At 42.4% G+C, this 25000-nt stretch overlaps 1 protein-coding gene across 9 annotated transcripts in view; it reads left to right on the forward strand.

Moving 5' to 3' along the window:
- Positions 1-15241, forward strand: part of LOC102446807 (integrator complex subunit 6-like) — a 72822-nt gene extending 57581 nt beyond the window's left edge. For 2 of the 9 annotated variants that reach the window (XM_075941020.1, XM_075941022.1), the window contains 9 exons: positions 618-712; positions 1440-1550; positions 4099-4314; positions 4768-4891; positions 5518-5660; positions 6103-6334; positions 10674-11066; positions 12534-12627; positions 14650-15241. In XM_075941020.1, the coding sequence (XP_075797135.1) occupies positions 618-712; positions 1440-1550; positions 4099-4314; positions 4768-4891; positions 5518-5660; positions 6103-6334; positions 10674-11066; positions 12534-12627; positions 14650-14824 (1583 nt within the window). In that variant the 3' untranslated portion in view covers positions 14825-15241. Of the gene's footprint in view, positions 1-617; positions 713-1439; positions 1551-4098; positions 4315-4767; positions 4892-5517; positions 5661-6102; positions 6335-10673; positions 11067-12533; positions 12628-13917 lie in introns of those variants that run through there. The other 7 variants (XM_075941024.1, XM_075941025.1, XR_012906937.1 and 4 more) reach the window with 6 other exon arrangements.
- Positions 15242-25000: the final 9759 nt, after the last annotated feature.

Genomic DNA, 25000 nt, shown 5'->3' on the forward strand with positions numbered 1-25000 from the left:
GGAATTTTGAGAGCTTTACCTATGCTGCAATGGCAAATGTTCGGAGATTGTGATTACAAATTATAGCCTGTCTGGCAGCACAGCATATAAATCTGTCGTAGCGCTTGCTCCTGCTGTGAGATGCAGCCACAATTCCATATCTTTCATCTTCTCATGTTAGGATTGAAGTTTTAGCATAGACTGAATGCATGAAATCTTCTTGAAATATGAGAAATAGCCTTGATTAATGTAGATTGGTTTGAATTATTTTGGGGAATCCTTACTTGTATTGAGGAATTCTGATAAAGGACCTGAGGGAGATAAAGCTGCTCTGATGCATATCTTCTCTCCCTTCCTCCAGCTAATTATCTGTGTGCAGTATTTAAACAGTCCGGTTTACTTTGTGAATTCATGTAGGCAACATCCACTGTAAGATTTCTGTAATATTATCGGGCATGGTTTCTGGTGTCAAAACAATAGTTTGTATGGGGGATGCAAACCCTTTGAATCTAAGATTAAGAGTAGTTGTTATGGGAAAGCCCTTTGGAAAAAAACAAACAGGAAAACTGACTTATTGCAGTGATGTTCAAAAATTAGTGTTGGGGCTATGTAATCAAATCTTGTGTTCTCTATTGCAGATGACTTATTTAAGGTTCACAAACTTAAGCCAAATCTGAAGTGGCGACAGGCTTTTGACAGCTACTTAAAAACAATGCCTCCTTACTACTTACTGGTAAGTCGTCCCCCCCCCCCCCCCTTCGTTTTTAATTGTAGAAATAATCGTGGCTGGTAACTAGAATATTATGTCCCTTTTTTCTAAAATTCTTAACACTATCTGTGAATTTTTAGTTAGTAAACCTTATATGTTTGTTTTATGTGTGTCAAGGATAGTACATTTAAAAAAAAAAGCAGTAAACGTTTTAAGATTAATTTTAAATATCTAATAAAAAGTTTTACCAATCTGAAAATATACTTTAGATTGAATTGCTTTGTCAGAAGTGAGTATTACACTTACCTTTGTAATTTGGTAGAGGGTTTGCTGATTACTGTTTATACTTACTAATGTGTCTGAATTCCTAGTCCTCAGGAACGTGATTCTAACAGAACTGGCCCAACAAGCCAGATGAGGGTGGGCACAGCATAAGCTTTTGTACGTAGCTTGGGCAATGCACCTCTATGTGGACTTGCATCATCCCGGCTATTCCAGTACTGAGCCTTTGAATGAAAATTGCCAGTGGTACCATATTGCATGGTGTGCTGGTAATGTGGCGTAAAGCCCACTGCAAGCTAGCTAGACCACCAAACTCATCATACGTGTTACCTAAATAGACTTGAACTCTAGTTTCCAAAAGCAAAAAGCTAGAGCACTAAACCATGTGCCCTAGTTTCCTATAATTGATCTTTTAAAAACTTTTTGAAGATTTATTCTCTTACTGTTGTGTATTTTGTTTTCCTTATAGCCATTAAAGAAAGCCCTAAGGATGATGGGAGCTCCAAATCTGATATCAGATAATTTAGATTGTGGACTTAGTTACAGTGTTATCTCTTACCTTAAAAAACTCAGCCAACAGGTAGTATTGATAAAACCTTTGCAATTAGAAGTGCATTAATTATTATTTAGTTTGTGTTCAGATTATACATAAATTAATCCCTCTGGGGTTTTCCACTGTTATATCATACTTTCTCTGTAGCTCTATGGATAAACGCCTGAGCCATTTTGGAGCCAGTCACTGTGACTTCTGTGTGTGACAGAAGGGGGTGGGAAGAAGTGGGTGTTTGTTTTTGTTTTTGTTTTACTTTTCTTGGTTATCTTTTTAAGTATCTGTTTGATTTCTCCTCTAAAGACTTGCCAACTACACTTCATATTTTTACTGCTAATAATCATTAGGTTTTAAATCAGTTGCTTGTTCTTAGCCATTTTAAACGGTGCCTCCGCTGGTGACTGAGGCAAAAAAGATCTATTCTGGATGTGCATTACTAAAATGTCTGTGGCTTGACCATACAGAATAGCACTCTTGTCTATAAGTTGACATTAAAAGAAAAGGTCAACATGAGGCAGGGTCATCTGATACCATCCCCCACCCATTCAACCCCCTTATCTTCCCATCACATGGATATATATATATGAGAGAGCAGTAGAACACATCAAATCTGTATCTTCAGTTCGTTCTTGAAAGTTCAGCAGGATGAAATCATTTTACCTGTGATGTCCTGTTGGCCAGCCCTCTTCTCTGTGAGGCTCTGTATCCTCCCATATGTCCAGTAGACTGGGCTGTTATGCAACATCTTTTGGTATTCGTCTAATAGCATAAGATTATTTAGAAATAGATAATTCAAAGCCTATGGTCTATGTTGGGGAAATAATGCGGATTTAAATATAACAAAAACCCCTCCACCTCAAAAAACGCAGTTTCAAGCAGGCTTTTGATATGAGTGAACATCCATCCACTACATATAAATTCACCTGTGGATTTTTGATGAACATACATGTTCTTATGTACTTGGCATATAGGATCAAAATGGCTTGAGGTCACTATTGTGATTTTCACAGTAGGGGTGTAAAAGCCTGCTTAATCATTTAACCTGATTAAGCAGGATCCCTCGGGGGGTTGGGGTGCAGCTCCAGCCCAGTTGGGTGCTCCTGGACCTATGGGGATGCCAGTTAATCAGTTACTGGTAAGCATCACCCATTAAGGTTCCTAGTTCAAAGAAATGTACAACAGGTGACTTGGATGAAAATGTATGTGCATTTTATGTAGGGATGTGAACGACTAGTTGACTAATCGACTATCCGATAAGCAAATGCTAATCGGATAGTCGACATGCTAGTCAGCTAGTTGCCTCTCTCTCCCTCCCCCCACTGCCTCTATCAGAAAGAGGCAGCAAGGAGGGGGAAAAAGAAAAGGGTGCTTCAAAGTGGCAGCACCACGTGGAGCCCAGGGTCTGCTGCTTTGAAACGCCGCGTGCAGCTCGGGGCCCAGCTGGGCACTGCACACCCCTGCTGACCCCAGGCTCCATGTGGCGCTGCTGCTTTGAAATGCCCCGGGGAGACTAAAATCAGGCTCCCCGTGGCGTTTCAAAGCAGCAGCGCCATATGGAGATTCTGGTGATTCTGAGTCCCTAGCTGACCCTGGGCTCCATGCAGTGCTGCTGCTTTGAAACGCCACTCGGAGCACGGGGCCGGCTGGGGACTGCTTGAATTCCCCATTGGCCCTTGCTCCCTGCAGCGCTTTTGCCTTTGAAGTGTAGCAACAGCTCTGAGGCTGTTGTTGCTGCTACACTTCAAAGACGAAAGCTTATTGATTAATTGAATAGTTGATGCAATTTGCATCGACTTTGATTAGACAGTTAATCTAAATTTAACATCCCTAATTATATAGACACTGGTATAAAGAAATGTCCAAAATGTTGTGTACTTGCTTTGTCTTACATTAAGAGTTCTTCCCTAATACTGAATCGTGAGGGAACCAGCCCATAAAAAAGGAAGTTTCTTTGGGGGAACAAGTTATTACCTTGTAAATATGAAAGTGGATGCAGTTACACTCTCAGAAGTAAAAAATGCTTAATGTAAACATCTAAATAAGATCACGCCTCCAATAAAATCACACTAAATTTCTGTGTAAATAGCAGACATAATTTGGGTTTTTTTTTTTTTTTTTAACTTACTAGCTTTCAGTAAGGAAGCAAATGGCATGCCATTTTTTACATTTCAATCTTATCACTAAATGTTACTTAAAATAAGTTGTCAGGCAACCCCAAAAGTTGGAAACCATTTAGTTTTTCCGGTGGTATAACGCTTATCTTTAATGTGTTCTGACTTCAACTCAGGTTTTTTTTCCTTAAACAAATTCCTCAGTGACTTCCTTTTTATGGCTGCTGGATTTTCAGCAAAACTAGCAGTGTTTGTAAATCTCTAACTCTGCAGCAGAAATGCAGTAACTTTCTGTGTTGGCATACTTTAGTTATGGTTGCCTGGAAACTGACTCTTCCTGGATATTTAATTCTCAATTTCTTGAGCAGTTGCGAGTCAAACTATAGCTCGGTTGACCTCTTAAAATAATTGAGTTTTATACTTGCACTTATTGATTGTTTCTTTAACACCATGCAATTCTGTTTTAGACAAAAATTGAATCGGAGCGGATAATAGGTTTGGTGGGTAAGAAAGTTCCACAAGAGACTGGAATTAAAGTGAAAAATCACTCCAGTGGCCTCTCCATGGTTCATAGCAGGGATTTTAAGCAGCTACTACAAGGGATCACTGGTGACTCTTCGATGAGACTGGCTGAAATGAATGTTAAAGAATTTGCTGGCTTCCATATAGGACTCTTAAACAAGGTAAACATTACATTGTGGGTATGCACGACTGCTGTCTCCTTGTGCTTGTCTCTCACATAATGCAATTATTCTTAAAAACTTCTTTCTACAGTAAAAGGAATTAAGTTACTGATATCACAGTTTAGGTATACATATGGATAAAAGTAGATAAATGTTTTTCTGCAGATGCTTTGAGGATCTGATTGAAAGTGAACAAAAGACTAATTTTCAAGTGACAGTCTTGGCAGAAAGATACATCCGATAGTTCTGGAGTTTGCATGGTTGTTAGTTTGGTGGAGCTGAGAGCGTGTTTTGTACTGGTACTGAGGCGTGTTTTGTACATAGTTGCTAACGCGATTATGTTATGTCCACCAGTGGAGAACACAAGTTTCATAAATTTTAACCTGTTAAAATCCCCCATTGTAGGTTGTCTGGTTGGCTTAATTGAAATATATATGCTTTGTTTAAAACTAGGATTTGAAGCCACAGGCATTCAGAAATGCTTACGATATTCCTCGTCGCAGTCTTCTAGATCAGCTAACTAGAATGAGAACCAATCTGCTGAAAACACACAAGCTTATCCTTGGACAGGATGAAGGTAAATAGTTACCTTTCTCTACCTACCAGTGAACATCTACACTGGGGTTATAATGAAGTAAGATGATGAGCTTGAGAGATGTTTGTCTATGCATAGTGTGCTGGCTTGCTCAGATGCTGTTCAGCATGCCTGTTGTCTTCCTGGGGAGTGGATTCAACAAAGGGACACTTCAGCTTCAATTTTGGAGAATTCTATGCTGACTTTAAATTTAAACATAGGCTTCAAGGAGAGTAGGGTTATCCAACTGCCTGTGGTAGAAAAGTGTGCATGCGTGCGTGCCTGTGCACGCACGTGCCTGACATTGGGATGGGCACACTATTTACAATTTGCCTTACAGCACCCCTCAAAGCTGGTGCTCACGGGCACTTCCCCGAGGTGGCTGATAAATGGTCAGCCCATCTTCAATGTTATAAGAAAGATTTCTCTTCACTCTTTCTATCCAAGTCCAGTAAACTGTTTGACTGCCTTATCACTCCCCATGGTACACATCCTTCATTAGTCCCATAATGGCGCATAAGAATATTTAAGAACATAAGGGTTAATGTCACCCATTTAAAATGTGTGTGCTCTTAATATCATCGTGGTTTTAAAATAGATTTAAGTAATGGCATGCTGTTCCATTGCAGACTGCCTTCATAGCGTTCCTGTTGCTCAAATGGGAAATTACCAGGAATACCTGAAGATGATGCCTTCGCCTCTTCGGGAGATTGATCCAGACCAACCAAAAAGGCTTCATACATTTGGCAATCCTTTCAAACAGGATAAGAAGGTAGGAGGAACAACATTCCTGCTTCCCCCCACCCCCCCACCAGTACTTTATATGGCAGGCTTTTTAACTTTTTCAGACAGGTCAGGTTAGAGTGGAGTTATTTCTCCATCTTTAGAACTTTCTCTAGGTACATTGTCTAAGATGCAGCATAGTTGGAGAATACAAAGGCTTGTGATGCTTTTAAGTGCTTTCCATTCCAAGCTGGGCGCAGTATTTCAAATGCAGACTTACATTAGAAACTTCTGATTGCGTTTTCAGATCGCTACAAGGCGTAGTAAAAGCTAGCTGATGAAGTGGGTTTTCCCATGAAAGCTCATGACCTAATACATTTGTTAGTCTCTAAGCTGCCAAAGGATTAGACTGATTGTTGAGTTGAGGAGAGTTACTCTGTTTATATTAGTGGAAGATCTGTTTCAAATAGAACTTGATGGTTTGTTTCCAGGGTATGATGATTGATGAAGCAGATGAATTTGTTGCTGGGCCTCAGAACAAAATTAAGCGTCCAGGAGAACCCAACACTCCAGCATCACTAAAGAGAAGACGCAGTATGTCACCACTGTTGAGAAGACCACAATCACCGCCTGTTATAACTAATCACGTTGGCGGGAAAGGACCACCCTCTGCTTCAGGATCACTGTCTTCTCCTAACCTCAAAGCCATCCCAGCTCACAAAGGTATGCTAAACGGCAGTTCAGAATGCTGCCACTTTGGTTACACGTGTAAGTGTCAGTTCAGGAAACTTACTTAAATAAGTTTGAGAGAGTTATATTGTCATTTTTATAAGTGTTTTAATTTCAGTAAGAAGATTGTAGTTTCTTCGACAGAGTGTTCATAATCGATTCCAGTCGGTTGTCATGTGCACGTTTTTCTCCTACCAGCGCTGTAGCTAGCTGTGGAGTCCCCTGAAGTGGTGCTTTCGTGGCACTTCATATATGACTCCACCAACCTGACCAGTGATGGCTGTTGGAACTGTGATGGTTTGCGTAGCAAGGTCTCCTTTCCCTAGCCTTTCAGTTACTGTCGTTAACATTAGTTATAATTTTAGTTGGTGTAATACATCTGTTAGCTATTGGGAGTGGGGAATTTCCCCTTCTACATATTCTCCCTTGGGAGCTCGGAGCATATCTTGCAAATAGTGTTCCCTGCAATATGTGCACTTGTGCAGCCACTTGAGAGAGACTCAGATGCCACCCAGCTGATTACAAGGATCTCCACAGCTTGTTTTTTTGTTTCTGTTGGTGGTGCACATTGCACATGAGAACATTTATTCTGCACACATGGAAAAAAATCTGCATATAAAAGATTACAAGGAGCATTACTTGCAAGTCCTGTTTTAAGCCTATGCCAACTGGCGACCCCTCACAATGCTTTTCTCAAGTGTCTGGAGGAGGTGCATCAGGCAGACAGGAGAAGAATTTGTGAAGAGTTTTGTGCAAGAACAAAAAGGGAGCATGACTTCCATTTGAAGCAGCTCCTTATGGGGATGATTCTAAGACAGCAAGATGCCTCAGCATGGCAAGTCCTGGCACTGACGTGGCAGAACCAGCACCATGGAAGTAATTTGGGCAAAAAGTTCCCACCTGGTTCTAGCACGTGGCCTATTCCCAGACTCCACAGAGACAGCACCAGAAGCAAGGAGAAAGTGGATCTGCAACTCAAAGAACCACTCTGTTGGAGGCAGCAAGTGGGGTATGTCCCAAGGAGGAGTGTCCAGTGCCAAGACTTAAGGAGTCGGCACCATCGGTATCAGCCTGGTAAGGGGGAGCCATTGAGTTCAGTGCCATTGGACTCCCTGTCCCAGGTATTAAGAAGGTGGAGCTGCCTTCCACCCCAGACACCTTTTGAGTCCACAGGGCACTGTTTTCTAGCTCTACTCTGCACTGCCTTGGCCGTTGTGGTCCCTGTCCTCATCTTTGGAATTTGGGCTTGGAGGCAGGGTCTAGATACAGGGAGTGCAGCAGGCTTCAGTCAGCTCATAGAAGACCCAATGTTGGTGAATAAAAAGGAGGGGTCAGGTTAACAAGGCCCTGCACCTAAGTCTAAGGTGTCCAAGCTCCTAGATTTGTTTGGGCAGACTAGGGGGGTTGCAATTCAGTATTGTCAACCAACCAGCAAACTACGGCCTTTGGGCAGCATCTGACTGTCAGCTGTTTTAATAAGGTCCATAAGCTTCTGCTGGGGAGCGATATTTGGGGCTTAATCTGCACCCTGTGGCTCCCAGAAGCAGGAGCCAGCTGGAAGGGGGACATGCCACTGCCTCAGGGAACTACTTAAGGAGGTGAAGGCCAACCAAAGACTGTGCCCCTCAGCCTCAGTCTAGAGCCCTCTCCCACCTCTGAACCCCAGTTCCAGCCCAGAGCTCCCGTCTGCATGCCAAATCTCGCATTGTGAGCCCCAGCCAGAGCCCTCACCATCTCCTGTATCCCACCCCAATTTCGTGATCATTCATGGCCCTCCATACAATTTCCATATCCCAGTGTGGCCCTCTGGCCAAAAAGTTTGCCCACCTCTGAGAGAACTTTAATTCCTGGAACTCCACTGGCACCAGCTCCTTAAATTTAAGCATGGAGTTCCTGAGAGAAGCGTGGAGCCATCATTGAGAGGGCAAGGCAGTGGCACAGATCTCTTTCCAAGTTTCATTGGATGCTGCAGACTTGACAGTGTGCACCTTGGCCTCAGGAACCACCGTGAGATGTTGCTCATGGCTCCAGGCCTCAGGCTTCCTCCCAAGATATAACAGATCCTACAGGGCCTATCCTTTGGCTCCATAGCTTAATGGACTCTCAGGCCACTATGAACTCGCTGGGCAAGCACACCCCAGCAACCCAATGCAAATGTTTTAAGCCATAGCAGCAGCACTCCTGTTCCCCTGTAAAAAAAAGACTTTTATAGGAGGGTCAGGAACGGGAGGCGTAAGCCTTTCGATCCACGACCTTGGCAGGTCCAGGGCCTGACCAACTATCCTCAGGTTCAAATCAGGCCTTTTGAAGGTACATGCAAATAACTGGATCGCTGGGTTTCTTTACATGGTAAAATTGGGGCATTCTTACCAATTCTGCTCTTTCCTTATCTCCCCACCCTTCGCCGTCTCTCTTCAGGGACCCTTCTCGTGAGCAACTCCTTGTATAAGAGGTGCACACGTTGCTTGCCACAGGAGCGATGGAGGAGGTTCCTCAGGATCTAAGTGGAAAAGGATTCTACTCCCACTATTTTCTAAGCCCCAAAGGTGGGGGGAGGTCACAGACCCTACCACCACTGCAAGAGACTGTATGAGACTACATGGCTTCTTGCATGTTCATGGTGCAGCATACCAGCATGTGAATTGGATCTCTCCAGGCGTGGTTCATGTGAACCTTTCACCCAGGACATGACAGTCTGGATTCAGTCATTGCCATACGGGCACAGGTCCTCCAGACCCTCAACTGGTGGCTGAATCAGCAGGAGGTGTGCAGAGAAGTCCCCTTTCACAGGCCGCAGCCTTCTCTGTCACTGGTAATGGGCATGTCAGTGCTGGGTTGGAGCACCATCCCCAGCAACCGGCAAACTCAGGGCCTCTGGTCCCAGGATGAACTTTCAGCTCCGCTCCTTTGATGTTGATAAGAAGTGAAAGTGGTCTGGCTAGCATGCAGGGTCAGTGCATGAGAGTCACGATGGACAGCACAACCGGCAGGGCCTGTTCCTCTCCCCAGTAGTAGGAAGCCTTTCAGCTGGGGCAGTTTTGCATAGCCCACTCCATTTCCAGGATCTCAGAGTGAGCTGTCGGACTACCTCAAAGTCCTTCCACAACCATGAGTGGTCTGTCCAGTCAGATGTCATTCTCACCATCTGTCAGAGGTGGGGAACTCCCCACATCGATCTCATCACCCCTCCGGCTCCATCACAAATGCCTTCCTGCTGTCTTTGTTGGAACACCTGCTTGTATGCATTCCTGCCATTTTTGCTTGTGCACAAGATCCTGCTCAAGATCTACAGGGACAAGGCAGCAATCCATATTCATAGCACCAGTGTGGCCATGCTGGCACTGCAGCACCCTGCTCATGGAGCTGTTAGTGGAGGCCCCAGTTACTTTGCATCGCTCCTGTATCTGATCACCTAGGACCACAGCTGCTTTTGTCACCCTAGCTGCCAGTGTCCATCTGATGGCCTGGAAGCTTCATGGAGTTCACGTACTTTCAGCAGGCAAAGGAGGCTCTGTTCTGTTGGAGGAATCTAGGCTGGGCAAGGGTGGCCAATCTAAATCTGAGAGAGAGCTGGAATTTACCAATGCACGTTACCAAAGAGCAACAGTTATGTCACCAGCCCATATCACCTCCCCATCACCACTCTCAGCCCATCCCGCCCACTGGCAGCCCCACCGATCAGTGCCTCCTCCTCCTTTTCCTCCTGCCCACTGGGATCAGTTCTTTCTCAGTGGGAGACACTGGAGGCGGGGAAGCATGGGTGTGACAGGCTCAGTGGAGAGGGTAGGAAGTGGCAGGATCCTAGGGGGAAAGGGTGGAGGGGGACAGTGCCTAGGGCAGAGCTGGGGGTTGAACTGTGAGCACCCTCCAGCCCAGTGGAAAGTTGGCACCTGTAGCTCCAGCCCTGGATTGGTACCTATGTAAGGAGCTGCATATTAACTTCTGAAGAGCCACAGGGCCACATTCCTACCATTCAAGCAGAAAGGTCTGGCTGCTTCTCCCATCAAGGTCCACCTGGCAGCTAGCTTGCCTTTTCACCCTGGAGCTGATGGGCCCTGCATCTTTGCCAATCCTGTGGTTGTCCTGCTTCCTCAAGGTCCTGGGGCATATGTACCCACAGGTTTGGCAGTCAGTCCTTACATATGACCTTGTCTTGATTCTTTCCAAATTAATGGGGCCTCCCTTTAAACTTCTTAAAAGTATTGTTGGGACCGTGCTGCACTGGGAGGGAAATAAGAGATCATTTCCATTTCTTGTTTAAAAGTTATCTACAGGAGTCTGCATTTAAATGATAGACTTATGGACTGATTATGATGTATAATTTAACTTACAGATGCCAACAGCAATGTAGTTCAAGATGGTAATGGAGAGAAAAAGGCTGAAAACTGTCAGTCCCTAGACAAACTAATTGATGGATTGTCTACGCAAATGGTTCCATCCGTCCCTGCTGCTCTGGTAGATGATGATCTGCTACCGAATGACTTGGATGCTTTACCTGATGAATTCAATTGCTTAAGTGAAGATGGATTGGATCATAAAGCTGCTACCAATGCACTTGTTAGAGGACCTCTAAATTACAGTGGGCCTGTTGATGACCAAAAAATAGTGGTAGAATCCACTTCTGGGACTGTGCCAAACTCATTACAAATAACACATTCTATGTTAGAAGGAAACAATGCTGATATCAAAATAAAAGTGATGAAGGAGGTTCGCAAGCCTGGAAGAAGTAAGTATCAGCTGTCTATCTTGGGAAGGACTACTTTTAAAATAAAATTAATTACTTTAGATTACAAATTTATACCTTGAGGCTATGTCTATACTGCAGGCTTCTTGCGCAAGAACTGTTTTGCTCAAGAGTTCTTGTGCAAAAGATCTTCCACAAGAGTGCGTCCACACTGCCATGTGCGTTTGTGCAAGAGCGTCCATGGCATTGTGGACACTCTCTTGTGCAAGAAAGTGCTGGTGGCCATTTTAGCCATAGGGCTTTCTTGCACAGGAAATTCATGTTGCCTGTCTACCTTGCCTTCTTGTGGAAGAGACTCCCCCGCTGACCCTGGGTTCTGTGCGGTACTGCTGCTTTGAAACACCGCAGGGAGCCTGGCATCAAAGCCACTACTCTGCATGGAGCTCAGGGTCAGCGGGGGAGTCCCCAGCTGACCGTGGGCTCCACTGGGAGCTTTTACCTTTGAAGTGTAGCAACAGCTCTAGGGCTGTTGCTATACTTCAGAGGCAGAGGCGCCCTATTGACTAATCAAATAGCCGATGCAAAATGCATTGACTATTCTGTTAGTCAACTAGTTAATTTCCTCAGATTTCTAGAAATGTGGTGCTGTCCTGTGAGGAAAAGCAACTCTAGCTTGTGCTTCTGATTGTGATTATGCCATCCTCGCAGGACAGAATGAGCTTCAAAACTTAGTTCTTGGAGGGAAAAACACTTGAGTAGTATATTTGAAGTTATCAGTAGACTGATCTGTATCTCGTATGATTCACATACACTCAACTCTTCCCATTTCTCAAAGATTGTAGCAGCATGCTGCTGTCGTTGACTAAGAATTAAGACTGACTTCTCCAAATTATGCTACAGAAGCTTCTAGTGATGCATTGTGAATTATGATTAATACAGTAATTAAAATACTGGGAATTTTGAGTCTGTGAAGTACTCATAAATCTGAAAAGACTAGGAGCAATGGCTTAAACCAGTCATGGTTTAGTTTGGTGGGCTGTAGAAGTCTGTTTCAATGTGACTCTGCCAGTGTACCCAGGTCCCAATTTATAAATTCCACTGCTGGTCTAGTCTTGGATCTGTTAATCCTGCCAAAATATGTAGCTTTAAAATATGACAATAGCTGGGAAAATGAGAGCTTTGCCTTTGTTTTCACTTCTGATTGAATCTAAACTATTACACAGCTCTTCCATGTGATCTTCATGCAATGGCTAAAATATCTTTAATAAACTTTGGTTAAGTGGCAAATGCTTCATAAATGGAGAACCTTCTAAAGGAAGAATCTTAAGTTGCCTCACAAACACAAATTGGTGTTCTGTCTTTAGTTTTGCATATATTTTCAGACATCCCAGAAGGGTGAAATTCTGAACTTCATTTCATCTCATGTCTGATCTTTATTGAAGCCACATTTGAAAGATTAGTTTCTTAAATCTGCACTCGTGACTGACACAACTGTTTGGATTATTTTAGATTATGAAAAAATCTTCACTCTTCTTGAGGAAGTGCAAGGACCTATGGAAATTCAGAAATATTTCATTGAATTTGCTATCAAGGAAGCAGCAAGGTTTGTATAGACTGCAAATAAATATAAAGCCCATATTCATGTTGTGTGTCAACTTTGATCATGGCAGTAAAATCAACTTTTTCAGGATTATTTAATTTTTTCTATTACAAAATATTGGTCATTTTGTGGACTTTGTTTTTAGAAAATAAGTTACTCCATAAGAAATATTTACAGATTGTCTTGATGTACCACAGTTTAGTAGTAATTTTTTTAAAATGGAGAAATATGTCCTTGAAGAAACATGGTCTAAGTTTGGGCCCATCTCTAATTTAAAATATAATAAATTAAAAAATGTTATACCTATAAGAAGCACACGGGATCTTTTCTAGGGGAAAAGGCAATGCGCTGCATTTATTGCAAATACAAAATTAAAAGAGCTCTTTCTTTCTTTCTTTCTTCCTTCCTTCCTTCCTTCCTTCCTCTCCTCTCCTCTCCTCTCCTCTCCTCTCCTCTCCTCTCCTCTCCTCTCCTCTCCTCTCCTCACTGGCAAGGCTGACTGAGCAAGGAGTTGGGGTCCCTCCTGAGACTCCTCTAAGGCTTGGCTTGCAGGACCGAATCCATATTTCCAATGGCCAGACCTCCCCTTCTTATACGTGTACATTGCTATTTGGGTCTATGGATATTGCAGTGTCGTGCTTAAGAGGTGTTAATCTGTGTTCTCCAGAGTTATCTTTTGATGGCGATTGTCAAACTTCCCCCCTAGATTGAGACACAACGATGGGGAGAGGGTCATCTCTGCCTATCTCCGAGGTTGTCAATGCTGCTAATTTAATTCAGCCTCAAGACACAATGCATGTTTCCTCGTTATCTTCAAAGTTTCCACTTCTTGTTCAACTGGGCATCTGTGATGGCTTTCACACACGCTCCTCCTCCACTTACACCACACATTTGTACAGCGTTTCAGACCAGATTGATTAGTTACTAGAAGACACAACTGAGTTTGTGATGCAGACAAGGGGTAAAACTTAATTTGTAATGCTAGGAGGAAGCAAGGCCTTACAGTAAACATTATCTAATCATGAGAGAGAGAGAGAAATGGAAGCAGACAGAACTTATAAGCACGTCATTATACATGGAATCATTATGCATCATATTTATTGTCTTATAACCAATACTAATATATACACTTTTGCTACAAAATGTACAATGGATCTCTGAAGACGTAGAGAAACTCTGGAAAGGTGATTTATATGCTGAATGGGTGATTAGTATGAAAGTCATTAATTTTTTCCTTACAAAAATACTGTATGAGCTTAAACCAACATTAAATTACTCCCCTCTCTTCCTTAGGTTTAAAAAACGGGTCTTAATACAACACTTAGAGAGAATACTAGAGGAAATAGAGTTCCGCAGTCTACCCAACAGAGTTAATCATGTCAACAGTAGATAACAGTGTACCGGCGAGACAAACACGGATCAGGGAAGTTGCTGTGCCACAGAAGAATGAAGGAAGACACGGCTGATGCGCTCACCATCTTGGCAGTCAAGTGGTTTTACTGTCAGAGTCTGAGAAGAAGCAGTGGAGCTTTAACTTTAAGAACATCAGTTGGCAGAAGCTGGGCTATAACCTTAAGGATTTGCAATGAAAGGTGTGGCTTTTTTCCTGTGGAGGGTGCTATTCGTTCAACAGGCTGAAGAAAATAACCATTGCTGCCCCTCCTGCAGGTGATGAGAATTTACTCATTTGAACATTGTCATTATAGACATTTTACGTGCTGTAGGCAGCAGGTTGCATTAAAAATGGTGCCTGTCAAATACGCACACTGTCTGCACTCTTTGGAAAGATCCTGTGTGTTCAGAAAACCTCCCAAAAACACCCATGTGGTAATGTTGCATGTTGCCACCACAGAGACAAGGGTCATGTTCCCAGGAACTGATAGCCATGCCTATAAACTTGAGTTTCAGTGTAGATTGAATAAACTGCTATTCTGTGTTAATGAAAGCTAAAGACAGCCCTGTGACTGTTACCACCTGATGGTCACTAAACAATCTACCTCAGACTCTCTTCTGTTTTGTCTACAGACATTATGAAAGTGCACCTGAGGCCTCCCAGGTCCCCGACTTCAGTTCTCTTTCATCCTGTGAAGAGGACGGAGATTCTTCAGGTGGCCTTGGCACACGCTGTGCTTTGGAAGCACTAAAAGGAAACGCTTTTAAAACGTGTATTTTAATGTTCATACAAAAGAGATTATTTTGAACAGTATTGTTACCAGATCACTAATTTGATATTTTAACTGTATAAAAAGAATTTTTGGAACACGTGTGTGTATATATAAAATAAACAATTTATTAATTTTTAAGAAGTGCACAATCTGATTGAAGAGTCTTTAGCAAGAAGTGTTTTTACCAATCAGAGGAACCAACAGAAAACTAGTAACGTTTCAGCAGGTCGTTGAGCCGATATGAATTGAATGCAGATAACATGGCAACACTAACCTTAAATTCTTTTCCCCCTGAGTCACAGATCATGGAAATAGCTGCTGAATTTGTGTGTATTTCATAGCATTTTCCATTTGAAAGAGTTTTCTGTACAATACAATTAGAATTAGTGAAACTTCTATGTGAAAAATTTGCTTATCCAAGACCTCATTTATTAAAATTAATATCTCCCTCCGTTTCATTTGTAAATGGCTGTGCTGTAAATTGAATATCAAGCTTTAAAGAACAGATCTGGACAAAAGATCGCTTTTTTCATGAAAACAAAAAAGGTGGACCAAGGCAACTGCGACACCTACAGTCAGGTTTAGAGAAAAGAGATAGTAGCAATTATGGCAACAGGTGGTGACTTGTACAACAAAGAACATGCTAAATTATTGGTCATATTATAAGGTAGGAACCACACCAAACTCCAGCAATCCCATCTACAATTGTTTTGAAGGAAGGACTGAAGAAAATGAGGTCAACTTAAGTATCTGGCAGTAGAAATGTACTTTGGAATCTGGCCATCCAGGCAGAATGTGAAGGAAAATGGATTTCAGCTAGCAAGGCTACACTTTGCAGCCAGCAACTCTTCCTCAAACTCCCCCAAGTCCCACCAGAAATAAGTCTTCCTCATCTTCCTCCTCACTCCAAAAGATACAAGTTTGCTACCTACCACACCCTGTCCGTTAAAACATCAACAATGAGATTCCACCAGCAACAAGCCTCCACTACAGAGTAAGATTAAAGAGACTTACCTTCGCATAGGCCCTATGATAACAGTAACCGGATGGACACGTATAAAACTGCTTTGAGCAAATGTATCTCTTAAGGATTTGTTATGAAAGGTTGTCTGTCTTCATGCTAGGATTTCAGTGCCTGTATCTTGTCCTGCTCAGAAATACAATCAAGTTCCTGGATTAAAATAACTGATTTCTAAAGCAAAATACCCATAGGGTTAGTCAGTAAGAGCATGAGCCTTACTCTCTGGCTCTTTTAATAAAACAAAGGGAAAGGCATCCAGAATGTTGCTTTATATTTGTATCCAGAATTTTATGTTTACCGTGACGAGATGGCCACATGATGCTGCTCTCTTGGCTTTTTAACATGTTCTCATATTTAGAATCTGCTGCCTGCCCAAGTGAATGATATCTTTTCTTCATTTCCAACTAGCTTAGTGAGTTGTAAGTGGCAGGCAGAGAATAATTTTTTTTTTACATGTCACATTGATATGGGTGAAGGGTTAAAGGAGAAGAGTTCTTGGTAAAATCAGATCTAAAGTTATCCAAGAGAGATGTGCGACATAGCACCTTCAAAAATAAACCCTGCTAATGAGACTTGTAGACTAATGGTAAAGTAGGAGAAATCCATGCAGCCAGGCATCCAAAATACACATGGCCTCAGCTTGGTCATGAAAGTGAATGTAACTCTAAGGCAACCAGCTATGAATGCCAGAGTGTTTGGAGAAATAAAAGGCAGTGCTTGCATAGAAGTCCAATTTGCCTGGTATCAGCTATGAGGGTCTTACAATGTGTGGGGAAAAGATTAGTGGAACAACTAAAGAAGAATCATCAAATACTAGAACTGAAAGGAACCTCGAGAGGTCAAGTCCAGTCCTCTGCCCTCATGACAGGACCAAGCACCATCTTAGATTATCCCTGACAGATGCCTGTCTAAGCTGCTCTTAAATAACTCCTGTGATGGGAGATTCCACAATCTCTCTAGGCAATTTATTTCAGTGCTTAAACACCCTGATGATTAGGAAGTTTTTTCTAATGTTAACCTAAACCTCCCTTGCTACAATTTAAGCCCATTGCTTCTTGTCCTATCATCAGAGGATAAGGAGAATAATTTTTCTCTGTCCTCCTGGAAACACCCTTTTAGGTACTTGAAAACTGCTATCATGTCTACTCTGCCTTCTCTTTTCCAAATTAAACAATCCCAATTCTTTCAGTCTTCCCTCATAGGTCAGGTTTTCTAGACCTTTAATCATTTTTGGTTGCTCTTCTCTGGATCTTCTCCATTTTCTTTACATCTTCCCTGAAATGTGGTGCCCTGAACTGGACATAATACTCAAGTTGGGGCCTACTCAGTGCAGAGTAGAGGGGAAGAATTACTTCTTGTGTCTTGCTTGCAACATTCCACTTAAATGACACCATAATGTTTGCTTTCTTTTGCAACAGCGTCACACTGTTGACTTGTATTTAGCTTGTGGTCCACTATGACCCCTGCATTACTTCCTAGACAGTCACTTCTCGTTTTGTATGTATGAAACAGATTGTTCCTTCGTACGTGGAGTACTTTGCATTTGTCCTTTATTAAACTTCATCCTATTTACCTCAGACCATATCTCCAGTTTACCCAGATCATTTTGAATTATGACCCTGTCCTCCAAAGCACTTGCAACCCCTCCCAGCTTTGTATCATCCACAGATGTTATAAGTGTAATCTCTATGACATTATCTAAGCCATTGATGAAGATATTTAATACAATTGGTCCCAAAACTGGTCCCTGTGGAACTCCACTTGTTTTGTCTGTCCAGCGTGACTATGAACCATTGATAATTACTCTGAGAGAACAGTTATCCAACCTATTATGCACCCACCTTAGAATAGCTCCATCTATATGGTATTTCCCTAGTTTATTGATAAGAAGGTCATGTGAGACTAGTAAAGCATTTTATGCAAAGTCTGGGTAACATCTACCACTTCTCCCTTACCCAAAAGGCTTGTTATGCTAGCAAAGAAAACTGTCAGGTTGGATTAACGTGATTTGTTCTTGACAAATCCATGTTGTTACCCATCACCTTCTTATCTTCCGTATGGTTGCAAATGGATTCCTTAATTATTTGCTCCATTATCTTTACTAGCACAGAAGTTAAGATGACTGGTCTGTAGTTTCCTGGATTGTCCTTATTTCCCTTTTTATAGATGGTCTCTATATTTGCCTTTTTCCTGTTTTCTGAAATCTCTACTGACTTCCTTGACTTTTTAAAGATGGCTAATGGCTCCGATACCTCCTCAATCAGCTCCTTAAGTATTCTAGGATGTATTTCATCAGACCCTGGTGATTTGAAGAAATGATGTTGCAGAGTACAGAAAGTAGATCCACAAGACAAGTAAGACCACTAGAAAAGTAATTCTTGGCTCAGGCCAGTCATTACGAGTACACGTCCCCAAAAGCAGCAGCTGCATCCTTAGAGAAACCAGTAACTTGTTTGCCTATTTGGGTAGTCTTCATGCAACATTATGAGAGCCCCAAAGAAGGAATCTGGATTCTGCCCAGGATTGCTAACCTTATATGCAGTAAAGAAATGGAATTCTGAAACCCACAAGTGCTTCCTTGTTGGCAACTTGTGGCGTTTTGGTGGTTGTGTTTTTGTGTGTGAGAGTCCTTTGCTAGGTGGTTGCACAGTTAAAGTGAAATGTATTGGGGAAATATGAAAGTTCTGATAACCTTGCCACATTGTTAAAAACAAATACCTTGAAATATGTTATGCAGTCTGGCCAGATTTTGCATGTATTGCTTACAGTTTCTAAGTGTTAAGTATATCAATGGGCTGTTAAGTGTTTTGGAGCTTGCTTTTCTGCATGTATCTTTTTTTCATTCCTAGACTTTTGGCTTTAATATGCGCACTCAGTGGTACATGAACATGTTTTCGTCCTTTAGCTCCTACAGTTTTCCCCCCCATGGAGACAGACAAACAGTTCTGTCACTAGGGACAAAGCATCTATGGCTGATACTCACCCATGACTGTGGTTTGTAATTTGGGCACTTACAGAGAAACTTAACAAGCACGCTACGCATTTGTAAAATTAGAATTTACCTGTGCCCAAATGGTGTTTTCAAATGCCCATAACTGTTAAAAGCATATTAAACCTAGCAAAGATCTTATTCGTCACCTGAGGGATCCTATATGCATGTTTAGCACGAAACTATCAAAAGTCTAGCTTATCTGCGTTTTGAAGCAGTGAGATGGAAACTGCATTCCTCCCTTCCCCCACCCTCATAAAATCTTAAAGAAAAAAAGACTGACATTTAATACATAATTACCTGGAAAGCTTCAGTTCAGAAGAGCCCACAAGGAGTCCGGTGGCACTTCAAGGAGTCCGGTGGCACTATCAAATTTATTAGGGTATTCGAACATAAGCTTTTGTCAGCTACAACTCACTTCCTCAGATGCTGAAGAGAAAAAGAAACAAAGAACAAGGGGGAAAAAAACAGATACAGAGATAGGACCATGACATCAATGCTAATTAAATCAGAATGGATGGATGTGGCTCATCTCCAATAGCGATGAGAAGATGAGAGTACCTGAATGGAAAATTACCTATTGTATTGTGAGAACCACTCCATGTGTATGTTTAGACCTTGGTTCAGAGCATCAAAGACTCTTCAAAGTTATGAACATGAAAATCCATGGACACCAATTGGTAGATTTAACTAGGATTTGCTACCAATCAGCACAATGGCAACACCTTAGGGAAATGTGTTTTTTGCAAAGAGAAAGTCCTTTTTGTAGCCAGCCAGCCCAATTCTTCTGAGCACAGCATACCAAACACCATGCAAGAGGAAGACCTGGAGATAGAAACAGAAAAGAGGAGTGTAGGCTGGCTTTATAAAAGGAGGGAGTGGATGGGTATATTCAGCTCCCTGATCTAGAGCAAGTCTTACTCAGTGCCTGAAAGCAACGACTTCATTGTAACTGAAATGGAGAAAAGCGGCTTTTTTGTCTTACATCATTGTCCCTATGACCAGGTGTTAGGGGGAGTTTTGAGCCTGGATCCACTTGGTTGCCTTGTATAATGTTATTACCCCCTGTCCTCCTTTGTAGTAAAAGGATGTGATATTCCAAACATTTTTAGATTATCAATGTTGCCTTGATAAAGGCCAACCAAAGAGCAAGTGCAATTGTTAATGGAAAAATGACTCTTCCCATTGGACTGCTTGCCCAATCATATCTCAGTTTTACTCTTTTCCACTAAAATGAGACCATTTTGTTTTGTTTTTACCATGAAACTTTCCACAGATAGTCCTTGTCTGATATTACTTCCTCTTCATAGCAGGTACAGTACTGCGGGTACAGTAAAACTGTCAGGAAAAGCAGCTGTGTTAAAGTTTTTTCCACACTCAGGCATTTTTAGCATGTTCTTTAAAAATAAAACATGCCAGCTAATTCTTGGACCTAAATGTACGGATGTGATGCCTGCAGCAGCGGATAGTGTGAAAAAGGAATGTGTTCAGAACAGAGTTTTCATGAACCTGTTAATGCTACATAGTTATAACTTTGTTTTGAGACAGTTGGCTAAGGCACAAGATGGTTGTAGTGTCCCAATACTTCATAGTCAGTTGGGACCGTCCTGCGATCTTATCAGGAGAGGTGACCTAGAGTAAATTTAACACAATAAACCTGTCTGTGATGCACTAAGAAATAGACTGTTGGGAACTGGTTATAAAATAGAGATGTAAAATCCCGTTTGATCATTTAACTGATTAAGTGGGAGCCCAAGTGGGGGACTGTTCCAGCCCAGCTGGAACATCCACCAGCAGTACTGCGGCCTAGAGAGTTGTTTCCTACTTTTGTACTTGGGCATTTGATTTTTCCTTCTCACATTACTTTGTCTTTATTGGATTTCATCTTGTTGATGTCAGACCCATGCTCCAGCTTATCAGGATCATAACAACCACTGTTGAGAGAGTGTGAGCTGGAACAGCTTTCCCCCCGATCCATTTGCTTCATCACTGCTACGTTGATGGTCATTAGAGGTTGAATGGCAGCGGTGGGTAACCTGCGGCTCAACAGCTGCATGTGACTCATCGAGGTTCTAGATGTGGCCCACAAGATATTTTGTTTTGCATTGCCCACGTGCAGGGTTGCCAGATTCCACTAGTTTCAATACGTGTTGGGTTTTTTCCCCTAGCGATGTTACTTGCTGACACGCACGTAAACCAAGAGCATGTGAAGTGAGGTGCGTGCTGATTTTGCATAATGTCTGTAAGAAACATACGCTCTTTCTGCATTCAATCGAAGTGCTGCTATGCTTCAGTCACCACCCCACAAATTCTAGGTACGCAAGTGCAGTTAGCAAAACTACCCTATGCCAGGAAATCACCTTGGTTACAACCATGTTGCAACCCACTGAGAGGAAGGAGGGACACTCATGTGGCCCACTCACTAGCCTAGTTTGCCCATTGCAGCTGTATAGAGCTGGTGGCCTCAGATTTTCCTAACAGGGATTCTGTCATGGAACTGTCCAAATGACTTTATGCCAAGAGGACATATAGCTACGGGAGCTGCCTGTTGGAGGCTGGAGCTGGTGTTTGGTCAGATTTATGAAAATGTCTTTCTCCTCTGTAGTGGTTTACAATGTCTGATGGTAACAGTAAAGTTTGGGGTGGCTGTTTGTGTTTACACTGGTCTCAGACTATGTGGTGTGTGATTAGGTCAGGGGTGTCCAAGCTTTTTTCAAAGAGGGCCAGATTTGATGAAGTGAACATGCGTGAGGGCCAACCATTTTGCCTGACATTCTTTGAACCATTAAAATTAAATGCAAATTAACTATTTTATGCAAAGTTTATTGCAAACGGCATACTTTTCATTTCGTCACATGGATGACAAATCTAAACAGGTGTTAAATCACTCTGCCTTTCATATCTGAAGGCCAGATGAAAAAAAAATCCAGGAAGCTGAAATATGTCAGGAACATTGTAAAGTACATTACATATTATTGGTAATAAAGGTTGTCTGTCAACTTTTAAGTTCAAAAAAATATGAACAGGAACATAACACCAAGTATACATGTTGTGTCCAAATATATTTATAACTGATTTAGACCAACTGACGTTAACTGAGATTTTACAATGTATTCATCTCAATACATATGGATTCGTTGGGGGCCATAAAAGATAGATATTGCCAAATTACCTGTGGGGCCGTATTAAACCGGAACACGGGCCGCAGTTGGCCCGCGGGCCGGACTTTGGACATGCCTGGATTAGGTTAATTAGTATTCATGATGATATTCAACTGCCTTCTGACGTGTGCCACGCTGTTAGTTGTTATAGTGGAGGGCATAGGGATGAGAATGTATTTAGAAAGGGAGGAAATGCTTTTAAAAAAAAAAGACAAGATTAAAAAGCGATGAAAATGTTTTGCTACTTGTGAGTGTTACTGTGCAGCTGCACTGTAATATGATTCCTGCCATGAAAAATCAAACAGGTTCTTCACAAGCTATTTTCCAAGCTTTGCAGCATGTTACATTTCTCAGTGCACAGCTGACACATTAATTGTTTTTTTTAATTTTTAAAGTGACTTGTCCTACTGCAGCCTAGCTCTCGAGTTGTTTGTGGAATAATGGGTGGAAGGCAAATTGTCCAGTTCTGCTAATACATGACTCTTCCAAAAGGAGATGGTAGGCAGGTCAGTGTTGGCCTTGCAGCTACTGTTTGGCTGATGCACCTGGAAACTTATTCTGAAGTTACACTTATCTAGTGAGCAATAATGAAAATCTGTCTGGACTGGGTTGCTTTTTGCTTCTTGCACAGGATTATCCCTCGCCTCAGAGCTGGCCTTAAAGGGGGTGCTTTGTGTTGCCAGGCAGGAAAATGGATCCCATTATAACACCTAATTCCGTCCTCATTGGAAATAGTGGTGCAGCATTCACAGCCCCTGATGGCCTTTGTTTCCCCAGCCAACTGATTGGTGATAACAGGTGCCCCTGCCTATAGACTCTTTGCTGTACTGTTGTGGGGTTTTGTGCAGTGGTAGCTGTGGCAGGGGGCGAAAACAAGTCCCTTTTGGATTGTTTGTCAGTGTGTTTATTGTGCCACTGAGGCCCGCTGCCTTGCTCTATGGCGCTCCCCACCACTGTCCTGCTGGGACAGATCCTTTGGCCTCCCCAGAACAGAGTTGGGGTAACCGCCTCTTTACAGAGCAATGCAGACACTGAGTCACTTCAGCTCTGACTGGACGCAGTTCTAGGGCTCAGTACCCAGGAACCCAACCCCCAAATGGTACCAAAACTCTCAAAATAAATCCATCTTTTACCTAGTGAAAGCTCATCAGCTAAGCCCCCTTTATCAATGGAAGAGACGCATAGTGGCTGCTGCCCCCCAGCTAACAGTTATTTACGCTGGGCCTCATAGACTTTAAGGTCAGAAGGGACCATTATGATCATCTAGTCTGACCCCCTGCACAGTGCAGGCCACAGAATCTCACCTACCCACTCCTGGAATAATCCTCTGACCTATATCTCAGATATTGAAGTCCTCAAATCATGGTTTGAAGACCGCAAGATACAGAGAATCCTCCAGCAAGTGATCCGTGCCCCATGCTACAGAGGAAGGCGACAGTAAACAAAAGTGTTTTTATTAAGTGTACACAGTAGGATTTAAGTGGTTGCAAGTGAAAAGAGATCAAAGTAACTAAATTAAAATGAAATGAAAATGCATAGCTAATTCAAATTCGCTAAGAAACATTGCATACAAATTCTTAGTCTAAAGAGCTGTTCTTATTTCTGGCATAATCTTCAAATCAGAGACCACCTCTTGGACTGGGTGCTGCAAACCTCTTTGCATCCTTTGAGTGTGTCAGGCCAGCCGAAGACAAAGGGCTGCTAGCTTCCCATTGCTTAGACAGACATTCCCCATGGTGGGAACCCTTTGTTTTCCATCCCCCCTTCCATGGAAAAATACCACGGTCAAAATGGAATTCAGTACCAGGTGATAGGGTCACATAGTGGATTTAAAGGACAAACAAGGCTGTTTACAAGTTGTTGAGTTGATCAAGTTAGGCTTCTGGGGCACCAGTAATGGCTCTCATTAGCACATTTAAAGCTATAAACAGTTTCATACTTCCTATTTCTAACTTCACATGCAAGAATGATACATACACTAAAATAGGAGATAGCAGATCATAACATTACAATTAACAGGTTACATGAGGCATTTTGGCTAAAGCACCTGAGTTACACACATTTATATTCATAAGCCAGTTTCCATAAAGTCTGGAGGAAGGGACTGTCACATCTTTGTTTCCCCCTTAGCCAACTGATTGCTGACAACGGGTGTCCCTGCCAATATACTGAGATCTCTGTACCGTTTGTGGTTTTTTGTACAGTGGTACCTTGTACTCGTAGTCTTGCTGCTAATCCTGGCTTCACGTTCTGCTCAGCCCAGTGCATGTTTCAAAGTGAGGTTAGCTACTTCAGTGCAAGTAACTGTATACATTAGAGTACCATGTCTACACTAGGGATTTGCAGTAACGCAGTTACAATTAGCGCAGACCAGGTTCCAGGGTGCAGAACAACAGAAATGGAAAGGTGGGGACAGTTCAGAGAAAGACAGGAAACCCTTAAGGAATTTTAAAAACCTGGGCATCTGCACTTGGGATTTAAAATCAAGATGCATCTACTTTTATCCATCAATCAGTCCCTGCCCAACCACACTTAATATTTCTCAGCCCTGGCAACTTTGTGTGAAGAGCCAACTGGATTATGTTATGCTAGCTCAGCTGCTTTTCAGTCTGCCATGAAAACATTTAGATCATGGGTTCCTAAACTGGGGGGGTGTGAAGTGACCCATCTTCCCCCCATCAATCTCCCCCCCCAAGTTTTGCTGCTATTTTTGTTTCTCATCTCCCACCAGTTCCTTTTTTTCCCCCCTCAACAAGTTTTGCTGCTATTTTGGGGCGGGGGAGTGAGGGTTTCTCAAAAATCAAAAAGGGGGCGTGATGCTGAAAAGTTTGGGAACCACTGGTTAGATGTATAGTGGAAATCGTAGAAAAGCTGAAATTGATTGGCCTTAATCTTTTGTTTCAATTCAAAATACTTTTGGTGGGGGGGTGGTTTAAATTGACTAGGATTTTGTAGAAAATGGGGAAGCACAAAGTGCTTGTTTGGCATCCTGCTGGATGATAGCTGGTGGGAAGAGCCTGGTCCATTGCCAAGGAGGAAG

Source organism: Pelodiscus sinensis, chromosome 13 (assembly GCF_049634645.1).
Source record: "Pelodiscus sinensis isolate JC-2024 chromosome 13, ASM4963464v1, whole genome shotgun sequence".
Lineage (NCBI taxonomy): Eukaryota > Metazoa > Chordata > Testudines > Trionychidae > Pelodiscus > Pelodiscus sinensis.